This window comes from Purpureocillium takamizusanense, chromosome 2, assembly GCF_022605165.1.
Source record: "Purpureocillium takamizusanense chromosome 2, complete sequence".
Taxonomy (NCBI): Eukaryota; Fungi; Ascomycota; class Sordariomycetes; order Hypocreales; family Ophiocordycipitaceae; genus Purpureocillium; species Purpureocillium takamizusanense.
Window position 1 is genome coordinate 2,759,845 of NC_063069.1, and position 17,909 is coordinate 2,777,753.

The window sequence follows — 17,909 nt, forward strand, 5'->3', positions numbered from 1 at the left end:
CTTACCCGACCGTTCCCTTCCGATTACTTCACGTGCCCCAAAGACATACACTCGAGGCGCCATCCATCAGCGCTTCAACAACCTTCTGCAGCGAACGGGGCCTGCTGCTACAGTTCTCCGCTTTGGGGGCGCACGACAGTTAAGCACAGCACATATGCTCTCCAGCATTAATGCGTTCCTCTTTTTTTTCTCCTTCTTTTTCGCCTTCTTTCGCGTAACACATCGGACGGTGAGCTTAATGCGTACGGTAGTATACGCACATCCAGTTTACTCCACAGCTGAGCGGCTCTGAAGGGCTGGCGCAACTCGCTCGCTTTCTCACTTCCCTGTCTGTCTGTCTGCTTAGGCGCGCGTTATTTTCTTTTCCCCCTCCTTCTCTTCTCTTCTCCCGGCTCCGTCCGTGAGGGAAATACGTACTTGGTTTTCTTCCTCCGGTCCAGGGTCGGCTTGCGCGGCGGATTTTTTTACAGCTTGTACCTGTACCTCGCTATCCGGCAGGCTTCATCCACGAACCCACCCCACTCTTGGAGAGATCCATCAGACCTTGGTAATTGATGCCAAGGGGTGGGTGGGCAGGGCAGAGCAGGGGAGGGGGTGTGTGTGTCGTCGAGGGGGTGCGTCCGGCGAGTGAAAAACTTCCTTCGGCCGATGGATACTTCGTATAGTACCAAGTACGTGACAACGGCCGCGCGGTGCGTGGATTCCATCCGAGTTGCATCGCTCATATGCCTGACTCCGTCGGACTTGCAGCGGCAGCAGCATCCATGCCATCCAGCGGCGTCTTTTTGTCGTCTCATCCGAGGTTCTCGATGCGGCCTTGCTTGCGTGCTTGCGCGCGCCCAGGACTCCCCACCCTCGATGCGTCGAAGATGGCGGCGATCCTCTCCACCACCCCTCGCTGGCACACACCGCGCAGTTGTAGGTACGAGTAATAGAGCCAGACCAGGCCCTGGAACCTCCGGGCGTAGCTTCCTACGCTGGCTGGCTGGATACATAGGTGGTAGTAGTAGGAAGTCCCGAGCCGCCACAGCATGAGGCCACAGCAAAGGCCCCCGGGCGAGGCTCCATGTCGTGTCGTGTTGGTGGTGCCTGTGCTGGCGCTGGTAGTAATAGTAGAGTAGTAGTAGCAGCAGTACGGTAGCTTCGATGCTGTCACAACGGACCCCTCCTCGTCAACATTGCCATCTTCTTCTGTTCGACAACTCCGTTTCTCTTCCCACCAATTGTTTTGTTGGTGTTGTTATCGTTGCTGTTGGTGGTTTAGGTGTGTCGTGTCGTCCAACGCCTTTTAGCAGTGTCAGCATCAACGTTGCGTTGCGTCCGTACCGAGGGGAACACCTCGATCCTACAAAATGGCTGCCGCTCCCCTGGTGATCCAGCTGGCGTCTCTGTCCGCCGATGAGACCGTCCTCAAGCTGCCTCACCCGTACCTCACCGAGTACGTCCTCGGCAAGCAAGCCAGTCGAGGCGAGCTTCCCCTTTACCAGCTTCGCGAAAAGCCCACCACCACTGCGTCCTCCTCCTCGTCCTCCTCTCAGAAACAGCAGCAGCAGCAGCAGCAGCAGCGACAGCTCCCCGGCAAGCTCGACAACCCCGCCCTCGCCTTCTCCGAGCCCGCGCACCTCAAGTCGAGCGAGCTCCCTCCCGCGTCCAACAACGGCGCCTGGGCCCGCGCCAGGCGATCGCCATGCTCGACCGTCGTCTGGGACGGTGCTGATTCGTCGTCGCCGCCGCCGTCGCTGGCGCAGCTTTGGCTCCTCATCTACTTCCTCTTCACCGTCCGGCCGGCCGAGGAGCTGCTTCGCCTCGAGCTCAAGGGCCGCGATGCCTCGACCCTGGCCCGGCAGCTGACGGACGTCCTTCTCGCCGTCGAGCACCCGCTGCCGCCCCGCGCGGAGAAGAAGAAGAGGGCCTCTTCGTCCACCGAGGCGAACGAGAGTGTCGTCGTCGTGGCTCTCCGGAGCACCTTTTGGCAAGGCGCCGGCTCGCCCTTTGGCCCGCGCCCCGTCTGGTGCCCCGACGAGTCGCCCAAGTCGCTGTCGGGAGGCCCGAACCCGCTGGCCTCGTACCCCCTCACGCCGCTGCACCACACCATCACCGTCGCCTCGGCCGGCGATCCGCAAGACCCCGAGCGCTGCCAGCAGTCGTGGCATCCCGTCCGGCCCGCGAAGCCAGCCCCGGGGGCCGTCGTGTACAGCCGCTGGATCCCTCATCTCAAGGAGACCTTCTCCATGGTCTCGCTCGACTGGGAGGACCCGGAGCACCTGAGGCTGTTCCACGAATGGCAAAACGACCCTCGCGTCTCCCAGGGGTGGAACGAGTCGGGCACCGTGGAGCACCATCGCCAATACTTGCGCAACATCCACGAGGATCCTCACCAGCTCGCCATCTTGGCCAAGTGGGACGACACCTACTTTGCTTACTTTGAGGTGTACTGGGCCAAGGTATGTGTGCGGTTTTCTCTCTCTCTCTCTCTCTCTCTCTCTTTTCTTCCCTCCTTGTCATGTTTCCCGCCTTTCTTTTTGCCTTGAGTGTTCCGTGCCTACCGGGCCGGCCAGCCAAGCCAAGCAAGCCAAGTCGCAGTGGACTCGAACTCTTTTGAGCTGACCGATGCGACGAACTGCAGGAGGATCGCCTGGGCGGCTACTACGACGCCGACGACTTTGACCGCGGCCGCCACTCTCTGGTCGGCGACGTGCGCTTCCGCGGGCCTCATCGCGTCTCTGCCTGGTGGAGCAGCCTCATGCACTACCTCTTCCTCGACGACCCGCGCACCATGCACGTCGTCGGCGAGCCCAAGGACACCAACTCCACCGTCGTCATGTACGACCTCATCCACGGCTTCGGCCTCGACAAGTTCGTCGACCTGCCCCACAAGCGGAGCGCCTTTGTTCGCTGCCCCCGCGGCAGGTTTTTCCAGCTGTGCCCCCTGGCCGAGAACGAGAAGGCGGTCGGAGGCATGCGCATCGGCTTGGTGCCCAAACTGTAAGGGCCCGGGGAGGGACTGGAGGCAAGCAGCTGGGACAGGATGGGAGTTTTGTCTGTACAAGTCTCTGTGTGTGTGTGTTCATGTGTTTGTCGTTTTACACGGGGCCCGCGTTCAACAAGCATCCCGTCACAAGCAAATGAATGGGCTTGCTTCTACGCTACATACATGTTGTCGACGTACTCAAGTTTACAAAACGGTGATGCCTAGATTGGATCAAATTGGAAGCTCTATTGCCATTGAAGTCTCTTTATGCCCAGTCTCGTCTAAACTTTTCTGCACGTAGCTCCATACCAAGTAAAATATGAACAAGGAATCCCCCCCCCCCCCCCGCCTCAGTGTCCAAACCACCGTTTACGTACGTACAAGCAGCCGCGAGACCGATACTAAATCCCATCATGGCGAGCTCCGCTCCAGTCACTCACAGCTTGGCAGTCTTTCCCCGCTGGCGCAGCATCTCGTCGCCAAGCTTGGCCATCTCAAATTTGCGCACCTTGCCGCTGCCCGTGAGCGGCACGTCGGCCGGCACGCCCTCCTCGCCGAGCCAGAAGACGTGCGTGGGCGACTTGTGCTTGCCGAGCTGTGTGCGCACCCAGTCGCGCAGCTCGGCATCGCTCGGCCGCGCCCCGTTGTCGCTCCGCTCCACGAAGGCGCCCACCACCTCGCCGTAGTGCTTGTCCTTGAGACCGACGACGATGGCGCGCGACACTGACGGGTGAGCCATGAGGCGCTCCTCGATTTCCAGAGGATAGATGTTCTCGCCACCTAATGCGCTATCAGACACATGCATTGAGCGCTCGTCGGGGTGCTTACCTCGGATGATTATGTCCTTGAAGCGGCCCGTGATGGTGCAGTATCCGTTCTCGTCAAACACCGCCTCATCCCCAGTGTGAAGCCAGAGCACGCCCGCCGCGTCCCGCACCATGACCTCGTTGGTCTTCTCCGAGTTGTTCCAGTAGCCAGCCTGCAGCTGGTAGCCAGCCATACAAAGCTCGCCCCTGGTGCCTATGGGCACAATGTTGCCGTCCCGGTCTACAATCTTGGCCTGTGCGTGCGGCATCACAGTGCCGACGGTCGTGAGTCTTGTGTCCATGGCGTCGTCGGTGAATGCGTTGAAGCATGTCGGCGACGCCTCCGTCAGGCCGTAACTGCTTGTGAACTCGGACATGCCAAAACGGTTCACCAGCAGCTCCATGAGATACCGTGGGACCGGGGCGCCCGCGATGATGCCCGTTCGCAGCCTATCGCAGCTGAAGCCGGGCGGGAGCTCCGCTTGGAAGAGTGAATCAAACATGGCCGGCACGCCGTGAACCGCCGTACAGCCCTCGTCGGAGATTGCCCGCAGCGTTGAGGGGATGTCAAAGACCTCGGCTGGGTAGACAATCTTGCCGCCATGGGTGACAATGGCCAGTAGGCCAAGGACGAGGCCGAAACAGTGGAACAGCGGCGGCGGGCAGCAGAGGATGTCCTCGGAGGTGAGGCGCATTCTATCGCCGATGAATCGCGAGTTGTTGACCAGATTGCTGAAGCCCTATCAGTCTTGAAATACCTCTAGTGCTAGATGCGCCCGGATTTTGTACATACTGATGCGTGAGCATGGCCGCTTTGGGCATGCCTGTCGTTCCGCTTGTGAACTGCAAGTTGACCACCTGGTGAGGTAGAACCCGTCTCATCGCCCGGTACAGCCGGTCGTGGTTCTTGCGACCGCTCGCCCGAGTAAGGTCGTCGTATGTCGTGTACCCGCTTGACTCGCCGCGTAGTATAAACACTTGGGGGCCTTTCCCTCCTTTCTTCTTTCCCCGTAGCTCATCCAGCAGCCTTGTGTTGTCGAGCTTGCCGATGGTCTTGGTTGTGAAAAACACCTTGCAGTCGGAAAACTCGATGCCGTACATGGCCTCGGTGGGCGTGTACGTGTTATTCAGGATGACGAGCACGGCGCCTATCTTGGCCACGGCGAAGAAGACGGCCGCGTATTGCTCGCAGTTGCCTGCCATGATGCCAACGCGATCGCCGACGCCGATGCCCATGTCGAGGAGGGCCTGGGCGAGCGAGGAACTTTGCTGGTTGAGGTCACTGTAGGTCCAGCGGGCCCCCGTCCAGGGGATGACGATGCACTCGTGCGTTCCATGCTGGTATGTCTGTAGCTCGAGGAGCTCGCCGAGAGTGAGATCGACAAGAGGAGGGTCGAGGGGGCCGTGAACCAGAGAAAGGCGCTCGGTCACAGGGACTGTGTTGTCCTCCTGGTGGCGGATGGACGATATCGCAGTCGGTTGAGTAGCCATGCTCGGGATGACGCACCGATTCTGGGCAAGGCCTGTCGGGAAGATATCTATTTACCTCTCGACGAGATGGTTCTGCGATCGGATGATCTGCTGTTGCAATTGTTTAAGCGCGGGTGATGTATCTGCAGAGCAAGTCCAAGCGAAAGAAAGGCTTAGGGTGAACCGACTGCCAATGGCTCCAAACTACGTAGCAGGTATGGGGGTCAGTGGTCCAGGATCGGCCCTGACGACAAGCAGCATGAGACTAGGCCCCTGATGCACGAGCTCGACTTATTTCCAGTCAGCTCTGTGCAAGGTACGTTGCCGCGCCGTAGGAGACCGTGGGGCCGCCGTATTGTACCGTTGCAAGTCAGACCAGGTCAACTTTCTGCAGGTCCCGCGAGCCCACGTAATGCTCAAGACCAGCAAGGTGTGAGTAGAGTAGCAGTACAGGCTCAGCGATGCCCTTGAGTGTACGAATCTAGGCGAGTTGGGAAGTGTATGGTACCATATGATGCAAGAGGCGAGCTTCGAAAGGTGACGATCATGCGTCGAGCAGCGTCCATCCTGCATCGAGTCGTTCAGCCGACCATTTTAGCCCCAGGCGATCTCGCCGGCCCAGACAAGACAGAGGGGTATGGGGTGGTATCCATTGCCATTGCCCTGGACTGTACGTCATAGAATACCCGAGCTATGCCGAGGGGTCCTTTCGGCAACTTCGCGACGGCCGTCGGAGTCCTACTGGGCGAGTCCCATAGCCCCATCTAATCTGATGATCAGATAAGATGAGTATGTCGTTACGTTTCGCCCACCTCGCAATTGGAATCAACGGGGGTATGAACCTCAACAGTCGCGGTCGCCTCTCCACTCCGGCCTCGGCTGCAGCATCCTGAAAGAGCACAGAGCACCAGGAAGGGAGAAATTTTTTTTTATCAGATTCAAAGAATATGCGCCGCAAAGTGGGACGGCGCCGACAAGGGGGTCAGACGCAGACGCATCAGGCAGTGGGCACTCGGTACAAGTACATTGTACGTCACGGCGGCGTGAAGCTGCATACCTAGAGCGGGGTGGCTGTACGACTAGTTCTGCATGGGCGGCGGAGACGACCATCTTCGCGTCCAGGTCCGAGCAAGCAGCGGGTCTTCATCTTGAGGGGTCCGTCGAGAGTAGCTGCCACCAAGACGCAGAGGGCGTCTTCTGGTGCGGCAATTCTTCGACCCTTGAGGTCAACGGGTGCCCACTCCACAGCAGCAAAGCTGACTGTGAAGAAAAATAGCGGGCGGCGATGGATCTCGGCAGTGACACCGGCTCGTCATGTTGGCTTTGAACGCGTGTGGAGTGCCTGCGAGGGGATTTGTCGAAGGCTCGGCACGTAAGTTGGCCGAAACCGCCTCGCCCAGGCATGATGATGAGCCTTTGCGTGGGTTTGAGCGGACTGGCAGACGGACGTGGGAGGACGAGCGCATGGCAGTGAAGACTGGAGGGGAGAAGACGATAGGTGATGGAGTTGAGGGGCTCCCATGAGGGGCACAGAGTTACAGTGGAGGAGCTCGAGGGGCAGCCAAGGCAGCGTAGCGCAACGAAGCACGGCAGGAGTGGGAGGGTGGTTCCTGCGCGCAACTCTGTGTGCTGTACTGTACGACTGTACTGTATTGTATGCATGTGCGTCATTCGCACCTGCCGATTGCTCAGGCCCGGATAATCTACAGTCGTGACTTGGTGGGTTACTTCGGTGAGTTTAGTAGGTACGTAGTGCAGTGCAGTGCAGTAAGCATCCATTTACTCTGTCTTTCGTACTTGGGTACCTGTTTCTGAGATACCTTCTCCATCGCATCCATCGCCCCCCTCGAGTCTCCGACAACACCTGGTCCCTGTCCGGTCGGAACAACATACTGTCAAGGTTTTCATTTACATCCCTTGCACCCGCCCTCGGTCGGGTATTTCGTCCCCCGCCACCGCCCGCAAACGCCCGCCCACCGACCGCGGCCTCGGCCTCGACCTCATCGTCGACTGGCCTCGCTCGGAAGAGTTATCAGATCCGCGACCCCGCCCCAGCGTCACACGCAACGGACCCGCCCAACCCTTGCAAGCGCTGGCGCACTCCACATCGTTCCACGCCATCTTGCGCGCTCGCATTATCTGATCCAGGAACTCCAATGTCCCTTCATTGTATCCTCCGGTCGCTATGATCTGATTCGCTTACGACCCCCCTTCGTGCCCGCCCATGTGCCCCTCGTTGCTACACACACACCATGACCTGGGTGGGCATGGAGGGGTCCTCTTTCATCATGCCCCGGCCTGGGTAAGGCCGAGAGGATGGCTCTGCGGAAGCTCAAGTGCGCGATGCGGGAGGATGGATGCAGGCCAGACGCAATGGATAGAAGTTGCCCACTGAGACGCGTGCTTCCAGGTCGGTCCACGCCTCGATTCACTTCACGTACGGCAAGACACTAGCAGCAGCAGCGCGACTCGTCGATGAGCGAGGAATACATGCCATCCGTTCGACCTTTGGCTTAGATCGGCGGCGGGGACAGTTTGCCTGCAACATTTCTCCAGATGCCTTCCGTCGATGAACCAGCCGATGCTGGCATCGATGACCAGCGCAAATCTACCGTTCATATTCCAGAGTCGGACGCTCAACCTCTGGAACAGCAAAACGGAGCGGCATACCCCGTCGGAGATGACTTGGAAACAATATGGAGATGGAACGAGGTCGTACCACCCCGGATGTCGATTTGCATGCACGACCTCTTCTGTCAAACCGCGGAGAAGCAGCCCGATGCCGTGGCGGTTCAGTCCTGGGACGGGAGTCTCACATACAGCGAGCTCGACAAGTTATCGTCCAAGCTTGCCAGACAACTGCGAAACAAAGGCGTCGAGATTGGAACCCCGGTGCCATTGTGCTTCGAGAAGTCCATGTGGACGGTCGTCTCGCTTCTTGGCGTCATGAAAGCAGGCGCAACGTTCTCCCTCACCGACCCAAGTCAGCCGGAGGCAAGGCTCCAGACAATCGTTGAACAGACAGGCGCTCAGCTGGTCGTGACGTCTGTGCTGCAGAGCGAGCTCGGGCGGAGGATATGCGGAAGGGGTCAGGTTTTGGCGGTTTCACAGGAGTATTTCGACCATAGCCCAGACTTCCAAGACGAAGCACTCCCGCAGGTGCCCGCCGCATCGCCCATGTACATCATCTTTACGTCTGGGAGTACGGGCAAGCCCAAAGGCGTCGTCATCTCCCACGAGAACTACACGAGCGGCGCCATTCCCCGTGCCGAAGCTGTGGGTTACAAGAGTAGCTCCCGAGTCTTCGACTTTCCATCGTACGCCTTCGATGTAAGCATCGACTGTATGCTGTGTACATTGGCAACTGGCGGCAGGATCTGCGTCCCCTCGGAATCGGACCGGATGAACGACTTGAGCGGCGCCATAAGAAAGAGCCAAGCCAACATGGTACACATGACTCCGTCCGTCGCCAGAGTCCTGGACTCGGACATCATACCCTCCCTAGAGGTCCTGGGCCTTGGGGGAGAAGCGGTTTCGGCGAGCGATGCTGCCGCTTGGGGCAAAACGACGAGCCTGGTCATTGCCTATGGTCCGTCCGAGTGCACTGTGGGCTGCACTATCAACAACACCGTTGGTGTTTCAACCGGTATTGGAAAGGGGGTTGGCGGTTCAACCTGGATAACCGATCCGGATAACCACGACATCCTCATGCCGGTTGGAGAAGTCGGCGAGCTTCTGATCGAAGGGCCGGTGGTGGGGTTGGGCTACTTGGGCGAGCCAGAGAAGACTGCAGAAGTCTTTATCGACAATCCAGCATGGTTAAGTCGTGGTCATGGCTCGCTTTCGGGCCGCGAAGGCCGCCTCTACAAGACGGGCGACTTGGTCCGCTACGAGGCCAACGGGCTGGGATCTATCGAGTTCGTTGGAAGAAAAGATCAGCAAGTGAAGCTCCGAGGACAACGTGTCGAACTGACTGAAGTTGAACACCACCTACAAAGCTGCCTCCCTGCGGGAACCAAGGTGACCGCAGAAGTCATTAAGCCTGAGAACGGTTCGCCTACTTTGGTCGCTTTCCTTTCCGAATCTTCAACACCAGCCACAGCGCCTTCAGGCGACTTGATAACAGGGCCATCTTCGGAGCTGTCCGCGGCTCTTGCCTCCATTGACACCGCAATGGGTGCTAGAGTACCGAGATATATGGTCCCGGCAGTGTTCGTCACTCTTAGTACCATGCCGTCGTTGGTCTCAGGCAAGACAGACCGAAAGATGCTGCGTGAGATTGGTGCGGCTTTGCCACGTGAGCGACTTGCTGGGGCGGGCACCGGAGAGAGCCTAGAAGAGGATCCCCAAACAGACCAAGAAAGACTCCTCCAGCGGGCTTGGTACAAGGTGCTGGGCCAAGACACAAAGGTTTACCGCAACAGTAACTTTTTCGCCGTGGGCGGTGACTCTCTACGGGCTATGAGACTTGTCGCAGCTGCTCGAGACGAGGGCCTCTCCATCACCGTCGCGGACATCTTCACAAATCCTTCATTGGATATGATGGCAAGCCGCAGCAAGGACACATCGGCGGCCTCTGAGGACCACATCCCTCCATTCTCGATGTTGGAGCCAGACTGGGATATTGCCCGGGCCAAAGAAGAAGTAGCAAGCCTTTGTCAAGTCGATCAAAACTCGGTCGAGGACATTTACCCCTGCACGCCGTTGCAGGAGGCACTAATGGCTCTGTCAGCCAAGGTAAAAGAAGCATACGTGGCCCAGAGGGTTGTGGAACTCGAAGATGCTGCGGTGGCCGATAAGTTAATTGTGGCATTCGATACTGCGCAGCAGGATTGCCCCATCCTTAGGACGCGAATTGTTCAAGTCCGTGGTCGAGGGCTCGTCCAAGCTGTCATCAAGGGGAAGCTCGATTGCTACTATGGAACGAATCTGGCCGAATATCTCGTTGCGGACCGAGATAACGATATGGACCTCGGAAAACCACTTGTTCGATATGCAGTCATCAACGACAGCGTTACGGGCAAAGTCAGCTTCGTATTGACGATGCATCACGCGTTATACGACGGATGGGCAATGCCGCTGGTCGTCGAGCGCGTGAACAAGGCGTACCGGAACGAGACTCTGCATCGTCCGGCAGAGTTTAAGCATTTCATCAAATATCTCAGCAGTGTCGATAAGGCGGTTTCAGAGTCCTACTGGCGCGAACAGCTTGCCGGTGCCAATGGCCCGCAGTTCCCAGCTGTGCCGTTTCAGGGGTACCAGACAAAGGCTGATTCCCTTCTCGAGGTTTATGTGCCTTTGGAAAGCCCTCCAGCGTCCAACGCCACTGTCGCAACTGTCATCCGGGCGGCTTGGGCGTGGGTGGTCTCTCAGTACATCAACAGCGACGATATCATTTTTGGGGAGACGCTGACCGGTCGCAATGCCCCCATCATCGGGGCGGAGGAGATTGAGGGGCCCATGATCACGACTGTTCCTGTTCGCATTCACGCAGACAAACAGATTCCCGTCGCAGAATACCTTCAATCCATTCAGGAGCAGACCGTGGCTCAGATTCCGCACGAGCACTTCGGCTTGCAGCACATTCGCAGACTTAGCCCAGACGCTTTGGAAGCGTGTGAGCTGCGTACAGGTTTGGTCTTGCATCCCAGTACAGAGGGAGAGCCGTCACAAGACGTGGATTTGCCTGCGAACCGACTTGTCCCGGCTGGAGATGCCGAAGCAGCGCAGGAAGCTCTCAAGTTCAACACCTATGCGCTGATGCTGGTTTGCTCCATTGACCCCAAAGGCTTCCTCGTCATGGCCAGCTTCGACTCCAACACCGTCACTTCACACCTGATGGAGAGGGTCCTGGACCAATTCAAGACAGTCGTTCAGGCACTGTGCGTTGAGACAAGCGAGCGACTTGGTGCCATCTGGGGCCTCACCGACAAAGACTACTCAGAAATCAAGTCTCATGTTGCCGCGACGAGGAATGCGGCGGTCGTTCGCGAGTACGCTGGCGCAGTGGCAGCCTATCTCGTCAACTCTCAAGTCCAAGATCAACTTGTGCCAGTCGGTGGTGTGGGTGAGCTCATCATCCATAGCACAGCTAAGCTCGACCTTCCCACTCTTTCAGACCCGTCATGGATAAGCAAGATCGAGTCCAGCCAGCCCGAAGGCAAATTCTATAGGACAGGTAGGCTTGCCAAGTACAACGACGGTCAGCTCCAGCTCATCAAGGCTCATATTCCGGACGTCAACCGCCAACAGCACGTCAAGCGGGTATCGGCAACATCTCGTCGCCAAAGGAAGCTGAGAAGCCTCTGGAGTCGCGTGCTGCGCATCAATGAGGAGGATATCGGCCTCAACGACAACTTCTTCCTCCTAGGTGGCGACTCCATCACAGCCATGAAGCTGGTTTCAGAAGCACGTTCAGAGGGTATCAAGCTCACCGTCATGCAAATGTTTCAAAAGCGGTCTCTATACGACATGGCGAGCATCATGCAGGAAGACGTCGCCTCGGACGAGGCAGTTGAGGAGATTGCCGCGTTCTCCCTGTTGAATGTCCAAGACACTACCGAGTTCGTGGACACTGTTGTAAAGCCTCAGCTGGCGGACCCAAGTTGGAAAGTTTCCAACGTTCTGCCCACCCGACCCCTTCAACAGGTTGCCGTCAAGGGTACCACGCAGATGCCCAAGTTCTCCACACGTTACGAGCTCATGTACTTTGACGCCGCCGTCGACAAGTCTCGCCTCGCAAAGGCCTGCGATGAGCTCGTCTCTCGGAACGAGATTCTCAAGACGGTCTTTGTCGAGCATGCCGGCCAGGGCTATGGGGTCGTCGTGGAGGACCTGCGCGCCCCATTCGTCGAGTACACCACTGACATCGACGTCGAGACGTTCTCGAAACAGCTTTGCCAGCTCGACATCCTGACTAGCACACCGCTTGGGTCGTGCTTTGTCAAGTGGTTCCTCGTCGAGTCGGCAGCTGGACAGTCGTGCCTCATTTTCCGTATCTCGCACGCGCAGTACGACGAGATTTGTCTGCCGATTCTTCTGAAGCAGCTTTCTGCGCTGTATGAGCATACTCCCGTCGTCCCAGCCTCAATTCCGTTCTCGTCGTATGTCGGCCATGTCGTGAATCGCAGCGTCCCCGCCAGTATTCCGTACTGGCGCGACCTTCTCGCCGGCTCGGCCATGACGATCCTCAAGCCCGACAACATCCCCGTGGAAAAGACCAATCACTTTGCCATCCAAAAGTCGGTCGACATCTCGTCACGCCCCCGCGACGTGACCGTCGCGACGCTCCCCACGGCAGCGTGGGCCCTCTGCCTCGCCCGGCGCCTGGGCCTGCGGGACGTGGTGTTCGGCGAGGTCGTCAGCGGGCGCAACATCGACTTCCCCAACGCCGACGCCGTTGTCGGCCCGTGCTGGCAGTACGTTCCCGTGCGCGTGCGCTTCGAGCCCGGCTGGACCGTCCTCGACCTTCTCGCCCACGTCCAGCACCAGCACGTCTCGTCGGCGGCGCACGAGGCCGTTGGCCTCGACGACATCATGGCCCGCTGCACCGACTGGGACCCCGCCACCACGCCCGACTGGTTCGACTCGGTCGTCCACCAGGACGTCGCCCACGTCGAGTCCCTGCCCTTTGCCGCCGCCAGCGGCCGCATGGAGACGGTGTACCCCCACGAGGAGCCCCTCCGCGAGTGGAAGATCCAGGCCTTCATCGATCCCGGCGGTGCCAGCATGACGCTCGAGATCGTCACCGTCGAGAGCTGGGCCGAGTACGCGGCCGGTCTCCTCGATGACCTGGCCGATGTGGCGGCCTTTTTGGTTGCTGAGCCGCACGCGCCCTTGTTTTAGGATGTCTACGTGCCGATGTGGCCATGTGGTCATGAGACGGGAAGACAGAGTACTCGTTGGACCAGATTGTATTTGCAGAGTAGGACAGAAACTCTCCTTGCCCATAGAGTAGCAGCACATTTTTCTTGTTGTTTATCTTTGGTAGTAGTACCCGTCTTCTACATGTTCACATCGTCCATGCACAATCGCCGTGCCGTGTCTGGTGATGGGATCAAGACAGCTTGTTCCTCACCTCCAACGGGCAGCATCGCCGCTGCCCGCTTGTAGTATATGCATCACATGGACGGCACCATCAGTCAAGTCTCAAGTTAGGTGCACAGATGCTCGGCCCTCCCATGAGGACATGCGCTTAAATTCATTGCAATGATAATGCTAGGTAGCCTCTCCTTCGCCACTCGCGCTGGGGTATATGCAATCAAGAACCCTGACCCGCCTACGTAACCCTCGTCTGAACCCTCTCGATGCTTCATGCTTGCCCGAATTACCACTGCTAAGCGCGCCGCAACTCCTGTTCCCAGATACGCCCATTCATGATACTGCTTGTTTCGACTTCTGCAGTGCTTTCCCATCACAGCCTGGTGGCCTTCTCCTTCTCCGCATTATCGTGGGTGCCGGAGCCGACGTTGAATCCCAAGGCCCTCTGAAGACTTCGACGGATTCCCTTACCAGTCCGCGAGTCTTCCTCCTTGCTGTCCTTCTCGCGGCCCAGGATGCCGAAGCTCATTCGCCTGGCGCCTTTGATGCCGCTGTCGGTGCCGGCCGTCGGGGCCCTCTTCTTCTTACGTGTACCGGCGATGGGGTCGGGAGCGGACGGCTTGGGTGGCCATTCTCCGTCACGCTTCCACCCCACCACGCAGGAACGCAGCATGTCAGACAAATTGACGGGGCATGCGGGCTGGAGGTTGTTAAGAATGACCTTATCATAGAGGCTCATGTAGACGTTTGGAGAGATGGAGGCCCGTAGCGGGTTGTTCGGGGGCAGCAGTGGCTGGCCGATCGGCAGCAGTGTCTCCACGGGGTACAGCTTGGCGGCCGCCATGTCTGAGACAGACGAGCCCTGTGTTCGGTGCCTCTTCAATTCCTTGTCGCTGGCATCCTTGGCCACCGACGAGGTATCAGACACGGTGCCAGACCCTTCGACGCTCGTCGCAGCCGCACTAGGGACAGAGCTGGGCGGGGATCCAGACATGGAGTGGCGGAAGAAGAATCGTCGAGGTGAGCGCGGAGACGTGGCCGGCGGGCTTGCAGGTTTGCTTCGGACTCTGACGATCCTCGCGCTGGTCCAGGCATTGCGCCGGGCCTCAAAGCAAGCCAGGCCTTCATTCCACTGCATCTCCTCGCGCAGCGCCCTCCGCCTACGGGCGCGCTTCTCGAGTGCAGCGGGGGATGTGGTCGATTGAACGGAGTCGGTGCCGTCAAAACGAAGGTGGGCCGACGACGCGGGGGCTTCGTCGTCTGAGAGGTCAGATGTCCACTCCATGCGAGGGCGATAGTGAACTGCGTCCTCCGATACCACGCTGTACATCGACTTGGCGTCTTCGTCTTCGTCCTCGTCTACCTGGCCATCGTCTGAAGGTGGCTGCTCAAGGTCCGAGCCTTGGTCCACCTGATAACCGTCATCATCACGGGTCTCGTCCTGAACCGGAACATGAGCCCCACTGCCGGCGCCGTCTGTTTGCGTGGCTGTCTGGCCATCACCGCCTTCGTCGAGGCCGCTGCCAGAAGGAACTGCACTGGACGCGTGGGGATGCGGCGGCCACGTGAACTGCCAGTCTGTCTTGACCTTGTCTGCCAGGTAGCGTTTAACCGCCTCTTTCTGCTTGGACTTATCCTTGCTCAAGAGATCGGCGTACTCAGGGGCTCCCCAGTCTGGGGTCGCTGTAGGTGGAGGCGTCGGAAGCTGAGGGTGGTGATGGCGCAGCTTTGCCAAAGGGGAGCGAGGGCCCTTGTAGAAGTCGGAGAATATCATGGCTGGCGAGATGGCGTGCCGGTGATGCGAGGGATGATGCGCGTGGACTGTTGCTGGTCCGTCCCGAGCCGCGATTCGCTGAGGCTGCCCGGGAGCGGGCTCTATGTCCTGGACGGCGTCTGAGGAGGCGAGGTTGTCAGTAAGGATATGAGCACAGATGGGCGGCAGCAACGCATGCGCTTTTACCCAGGCGGTGTGGTGAGTATGATAGCAGCGCGACAGGGTGAAGTGACGGGACGGGTGCAAAGCCACAGGCAAAGCAGTGTGGCTGTTGGTGAAAGCAGGTACTAGGTCAGGTGCAATTACTGTGGCAAAGATGAGATGCAGTTTGCGAGGCGTTGACCGCACAACACGCTTTGGCCTTGGCTTGCCCGAGGGGCCTAGTCGGCCTCTTTGCGGCGCAGAGGTGGTGCCGACCTGCCTGCCGTGTCGCGCGTCTGCAGTGCAGACGGTGCCAGCGCCAACAACAGCGATACGGCTTGATCCGGCTGGCAGGTGATGAGGAAGGCCTCGAGAGGCACCGGGTGGATGAGCGATGGGCGCGGGAGAGAGCGATGGGGTTAACCCGTTGAGAGAGGGGGGGGGGGGGATAGATGGTTGGTGAAGGTGAGGCGGATGGGCAGGCGGGCAGGCGGGCAGGCGGGCAGGCGGCGAGCAGGTATACTGTATACTGTACAGCATAGGTGGAAGGTGGACGGAGAGAGGCAGGGCGCCAGCTGCCGAGGGTAGGAACGACGGGAGCGCTTGCTCGCTCAAACGGGCTTGGGTAGATGTAAAATGCGAAATGAAATGAGGAGGCTGCGGTGTGACGGTGCCATGGAAGCTTGCCAGCAAGACCATGTTGCACGCTTCCGTGCTGTGCATGCCCTCTGTACGCACTCTGCGCTCGCTGCAGCATCAATCAATGCCTCGTGTGCCAAAGCCACCCGTGCAATCCTCAATCAACAAAGGCGCAAAGAGAGACAGAGGCAGAGACAGAGACAGAGACAGAGGGAGCGTGACGGTGGTGCCGCGCCGGGGTCGTCGTCGCCAATCATGCTGGTCTCTGGCCTCCAGAGCCGGGCCGATGATGCGAGGCCGGCCTGACGGGGAGGAATGCACGGCGGCGCGCCGCTGTCGTGATGCGGAACAGCAGGCGTCGATGAAGCAGCGAGGGGAGAAGCAGTAGGGGAGCGAGCCGCAGATGCACACGTTGAACACGATGGAACAAGACAGGCCCAAAGGCACTTACCGTGGCTCTGAGCCGCACCGGGCGGGACGTGTCCCGTCGGCGGCCTATCGCTGCCTTGGTGCACGATGTCGCCGGCGGGGCCAGCCGGTGTGTCGTCGACGAGGGGAGCTGCCGCGTGAGGCATGCGAGTACTCCCAGCAGAGGCAGGCAGGGCGTCGTCGTGGGGTTGTTGGTGGTAGTAGTGGTGGTTGTCGTCGTCGTGGTCGTCGTCGATGGTCGTCCCGCCGCTCGCCGTCGTCGGCTGAAGGAAACTGGCGGCGCCTGCTTCTCTTGGCCTTTTGCTTGCTGAGCCTGAGGCGGGACCTGGGCCTGGACCCGGACCTGGATCTGTACCTGCCGTCCGTCGACCTCGTCGGGGGTCTCGCGTGGCGGCGGGGGCAGTGACAGTAGAAGCAGCAGCACCAGCACCAGCAGTGGCCGTTGCAGTGGCGACCTCGGCAGTCAGGTCGACGACGGGCGAGGCGGCGGCTGCGACATCGTCATATAGTCGTATGGGGCCCGCGTCGTCGTTGGCCGCCAACAAGTCAAAGCCAGCAGCCATTTACTAGCGGCGGCGGGGGTTGGCAGTGGCGGCGGCAACGGGGTGTGTGTGTGTGTGAGTGTGAGTGAGTGCCAGTTTGAGCGCGTGAGTGTGAGGGTGCGTCTGCGTCTGTGTAGCTGTGTGACTGTGCTCTGGCGTTTTTTGCGTTTTGCGTGCGTTACCCTTGTGCGCCCGCCCGCGTGCCATTCGGTCGTTTGTTGGACTCAGCTTGCCAGGTCTACTAATAAGGTAGAGAGGTACTACAGTTAACTATAGGTACCTACTAAGGTACTAAGGTTTCCAGCAGGGCGACAGGGCTGGGGCCGGATCGGGATTTCGCAGGTGGGTATTATAGCGGTTCCTGACGTGACACCTGCAGGGCAGTGCCTCGGTGTTGCCCTTTTGCTTTGGCCGTCTGGGCTGTAACTGTAACTGCTGCGCTGCAGCTAGTACATAGTAACACTCGTCGTGCAAGAGGGCCAGAAAGTTATATTTGCCATGGAACGCAGCCCGCTCCGCAAGGTACCGAACGCGCACACCACCACGCCTCCAACGAGATGCAAAAATGCTGGGAGGAAAAAAGCAGCCGGGTTCACTAGCTACATAGCTTAGTAGCTAGCATGTTAGTACGTAGCTGACTTTTTCTCCCCCCCGGTCTGCTTTCTTCCCTTAGCTCTGCAGGTTGTGCACCCCGCTGCAGTCAGATGCCCGTCGCCGCACGCAGCAGCCAGCCCGTGGGCCCTGCCGAGTCGGAGGACCCAGCCGGAGAGGTGTGGTGGTGGGCGGGGAGGCGGGAGGGGGGAGGGGGGAGGGGGGGAAGGTGAGCTATGAGACGCTATGCTCGAAGCGTCCGTTTCTCTACGGAGCACGACGTAGTAACGTTAGTGGGAGGTTGCTTAGGTTGCCTTTTTGCCTTTGCCCAGTTGCCCAGCTCTCGCACGCCCAGCGCCTTTTGGCGTAGAGTCCTCCCCGTCCGTCTGTTTGTCTGCCTTGCCTCCCTCCCCCTGACAGAAAAGCCAAAAGGAAAGGGGGGCGGAGAGGGTGAATGCGACATTTCAAGCGCAAAGGACGAGCCGCCGTTGCTGCGTGTATTACTA

The 17,909-nt window shown here is 59.2% G+C and overlaps 4 protein-coding genes across 4 annotated transcripts; 2 read left to right on the plus strand and 2 right to left on the minus strand.

Annotated features, from left to right (window-relative positions):
* The first annotated feature begins 1,129 nt into the window (after positions 1-1,129).
* On the plus strand, positions 1,130-3,131 carry SAT14 (Putative O-acetyltransferase sat14). The gene is made up of 2 exons (XM_047983692.1): positions 1,130-2,444; positions 2,627-3,131. The coding sequence occupies exons 1-2, from the start codon at positions 1,353-1,355 to the stop codon at positions 2,987-2,989; spliced, it is 1,455 nt and encodes a 484-aa protein (XP_047839664.1). The 5' UTR covers positions 1,130-1,352; the 3' UTR covers positions 2,990-3,131.
* An 82-nt stretch (positions 3,132-3,213) lies between these two features.
* Positions 3,214-5,994, minus strand: JDV02_002646 (putative NRPS-like protein biosynthetic cluster). The gene is made up of 3 exons (XM_047983693.1): positions 4,571-5,994; positions 3,800-4,509; positions 3,214-3,751 (listed from the first exon to the last, which is right to left on the minus strand). Exons 1-3 carry the CDS (start codon positions 5,266-5,268, stop codon positions 3,408-3,410), a joined length of 1,752 nt encoding a protein of 583 aa, XP_047839665.1. The 5' UTR covers positions 5,269-5,994; the 3' UTR covers positions 3,214-3,407.
* A 1,652-nt stretch (positions 5,995-7,646) lies between these two features.
* On the plus strand, positions 7,647-13,377 carry JDV02_002647 (NRPS). Its single transcript, XM_047983694.1, has one exon. The coding sequence runs from the start codon at positions 7,804-7,806 to the stop codon at positions 13,090-13,092; it is 5,289 nt and encodes a 1,762-aa protein (XP_047839666.1). The 5' UTR covers positions 7,647-7,803; the 3' UTR covers positions 13,093-13,377.
* A 254-nt stretch (positions 13,378-13,631) lies between these two features.
* On the minus strand, positions 13,632-16,999 carry JDV02_002648 (uncharacterized protein). The gene is made up of 2 exons (XM_047983695.1): positions 16,293-16,999; positions 13,632-15,180 (listed from the first exon to the last, which is right to left on the minus strand). The coding sequence occupies exons 1-2, from the start codon at positions 16,831-16,833 to the stop codon at positions 13,661-13,663; spliced, it is 2,061 nt and encodes a 686-aa protein (XP_047839667.1). The 5' UTR covers positions 16,834-16,999; the 3' UTR covers positions 13,632-13,660.
* Between the last annotated feature and the right edge of the window lie 910 nt (positions 17,000-17,909).

Bases quoted from the DNA above. Each gene is read 5' to 3' on its own strand.
- SAT14 (XM_047983692.1), top strand. From the start codon at position 1,353: ATGGCTGCCGCTCCCCTGGTGATCCAGCTGGCGTCTCTGTCCGCCGAT. The intron at 2,445-2,626 runs GTATGTGTGCGG...GACGAACTGCAG, and splicing joins TTGAGGTGTACTGGGCCAAG to GAGGATCGCCTGGGCGGCTA.
- JDV02_002646 (XM_047983693.1), bottom strand. From the start codon at position 5,268: ATGGCTACTCAACCGACTGCGATATCGTCCATCCGCCACCAGGAGGAC. The intron at 4,510-4,570 runs GTATGTACAAAA...ATAGGGCTTCAG, and splicing joins GCGGCCATGCTCACGCATCA to CAATCTGGTCAACAACTCGC. The intron at 3,752-3,799 runs GTAAGCACCCCG...ATAGCGCATTAG, and splicing joins CAAGGACATAATCATCCGAG to GTGGCGAGAACATCTATCCT.
- JDV02_002647 (XM_047983694.1), top strand. From the start codon at position 7,804: ATGCCTTCCGTCGATGAACCAGCCGATGCTGGCATCGATGACCAGCGC.
- JDV02_002648 (XM_047983695.1), bottom strand. From the start codon at position 16,833: ATGGCTGCTGGCTTTGACTTGTTGGCGGCCAACGACGACGCGGGCCCC. The intron at 15,181-16,292 runs GTAAGTGCCTTT...TCGCCTCCTCAG, and splicing joins CGGTGCGGCTCAGAGCCACG to ACGCCGTCCAGGACATAGAG.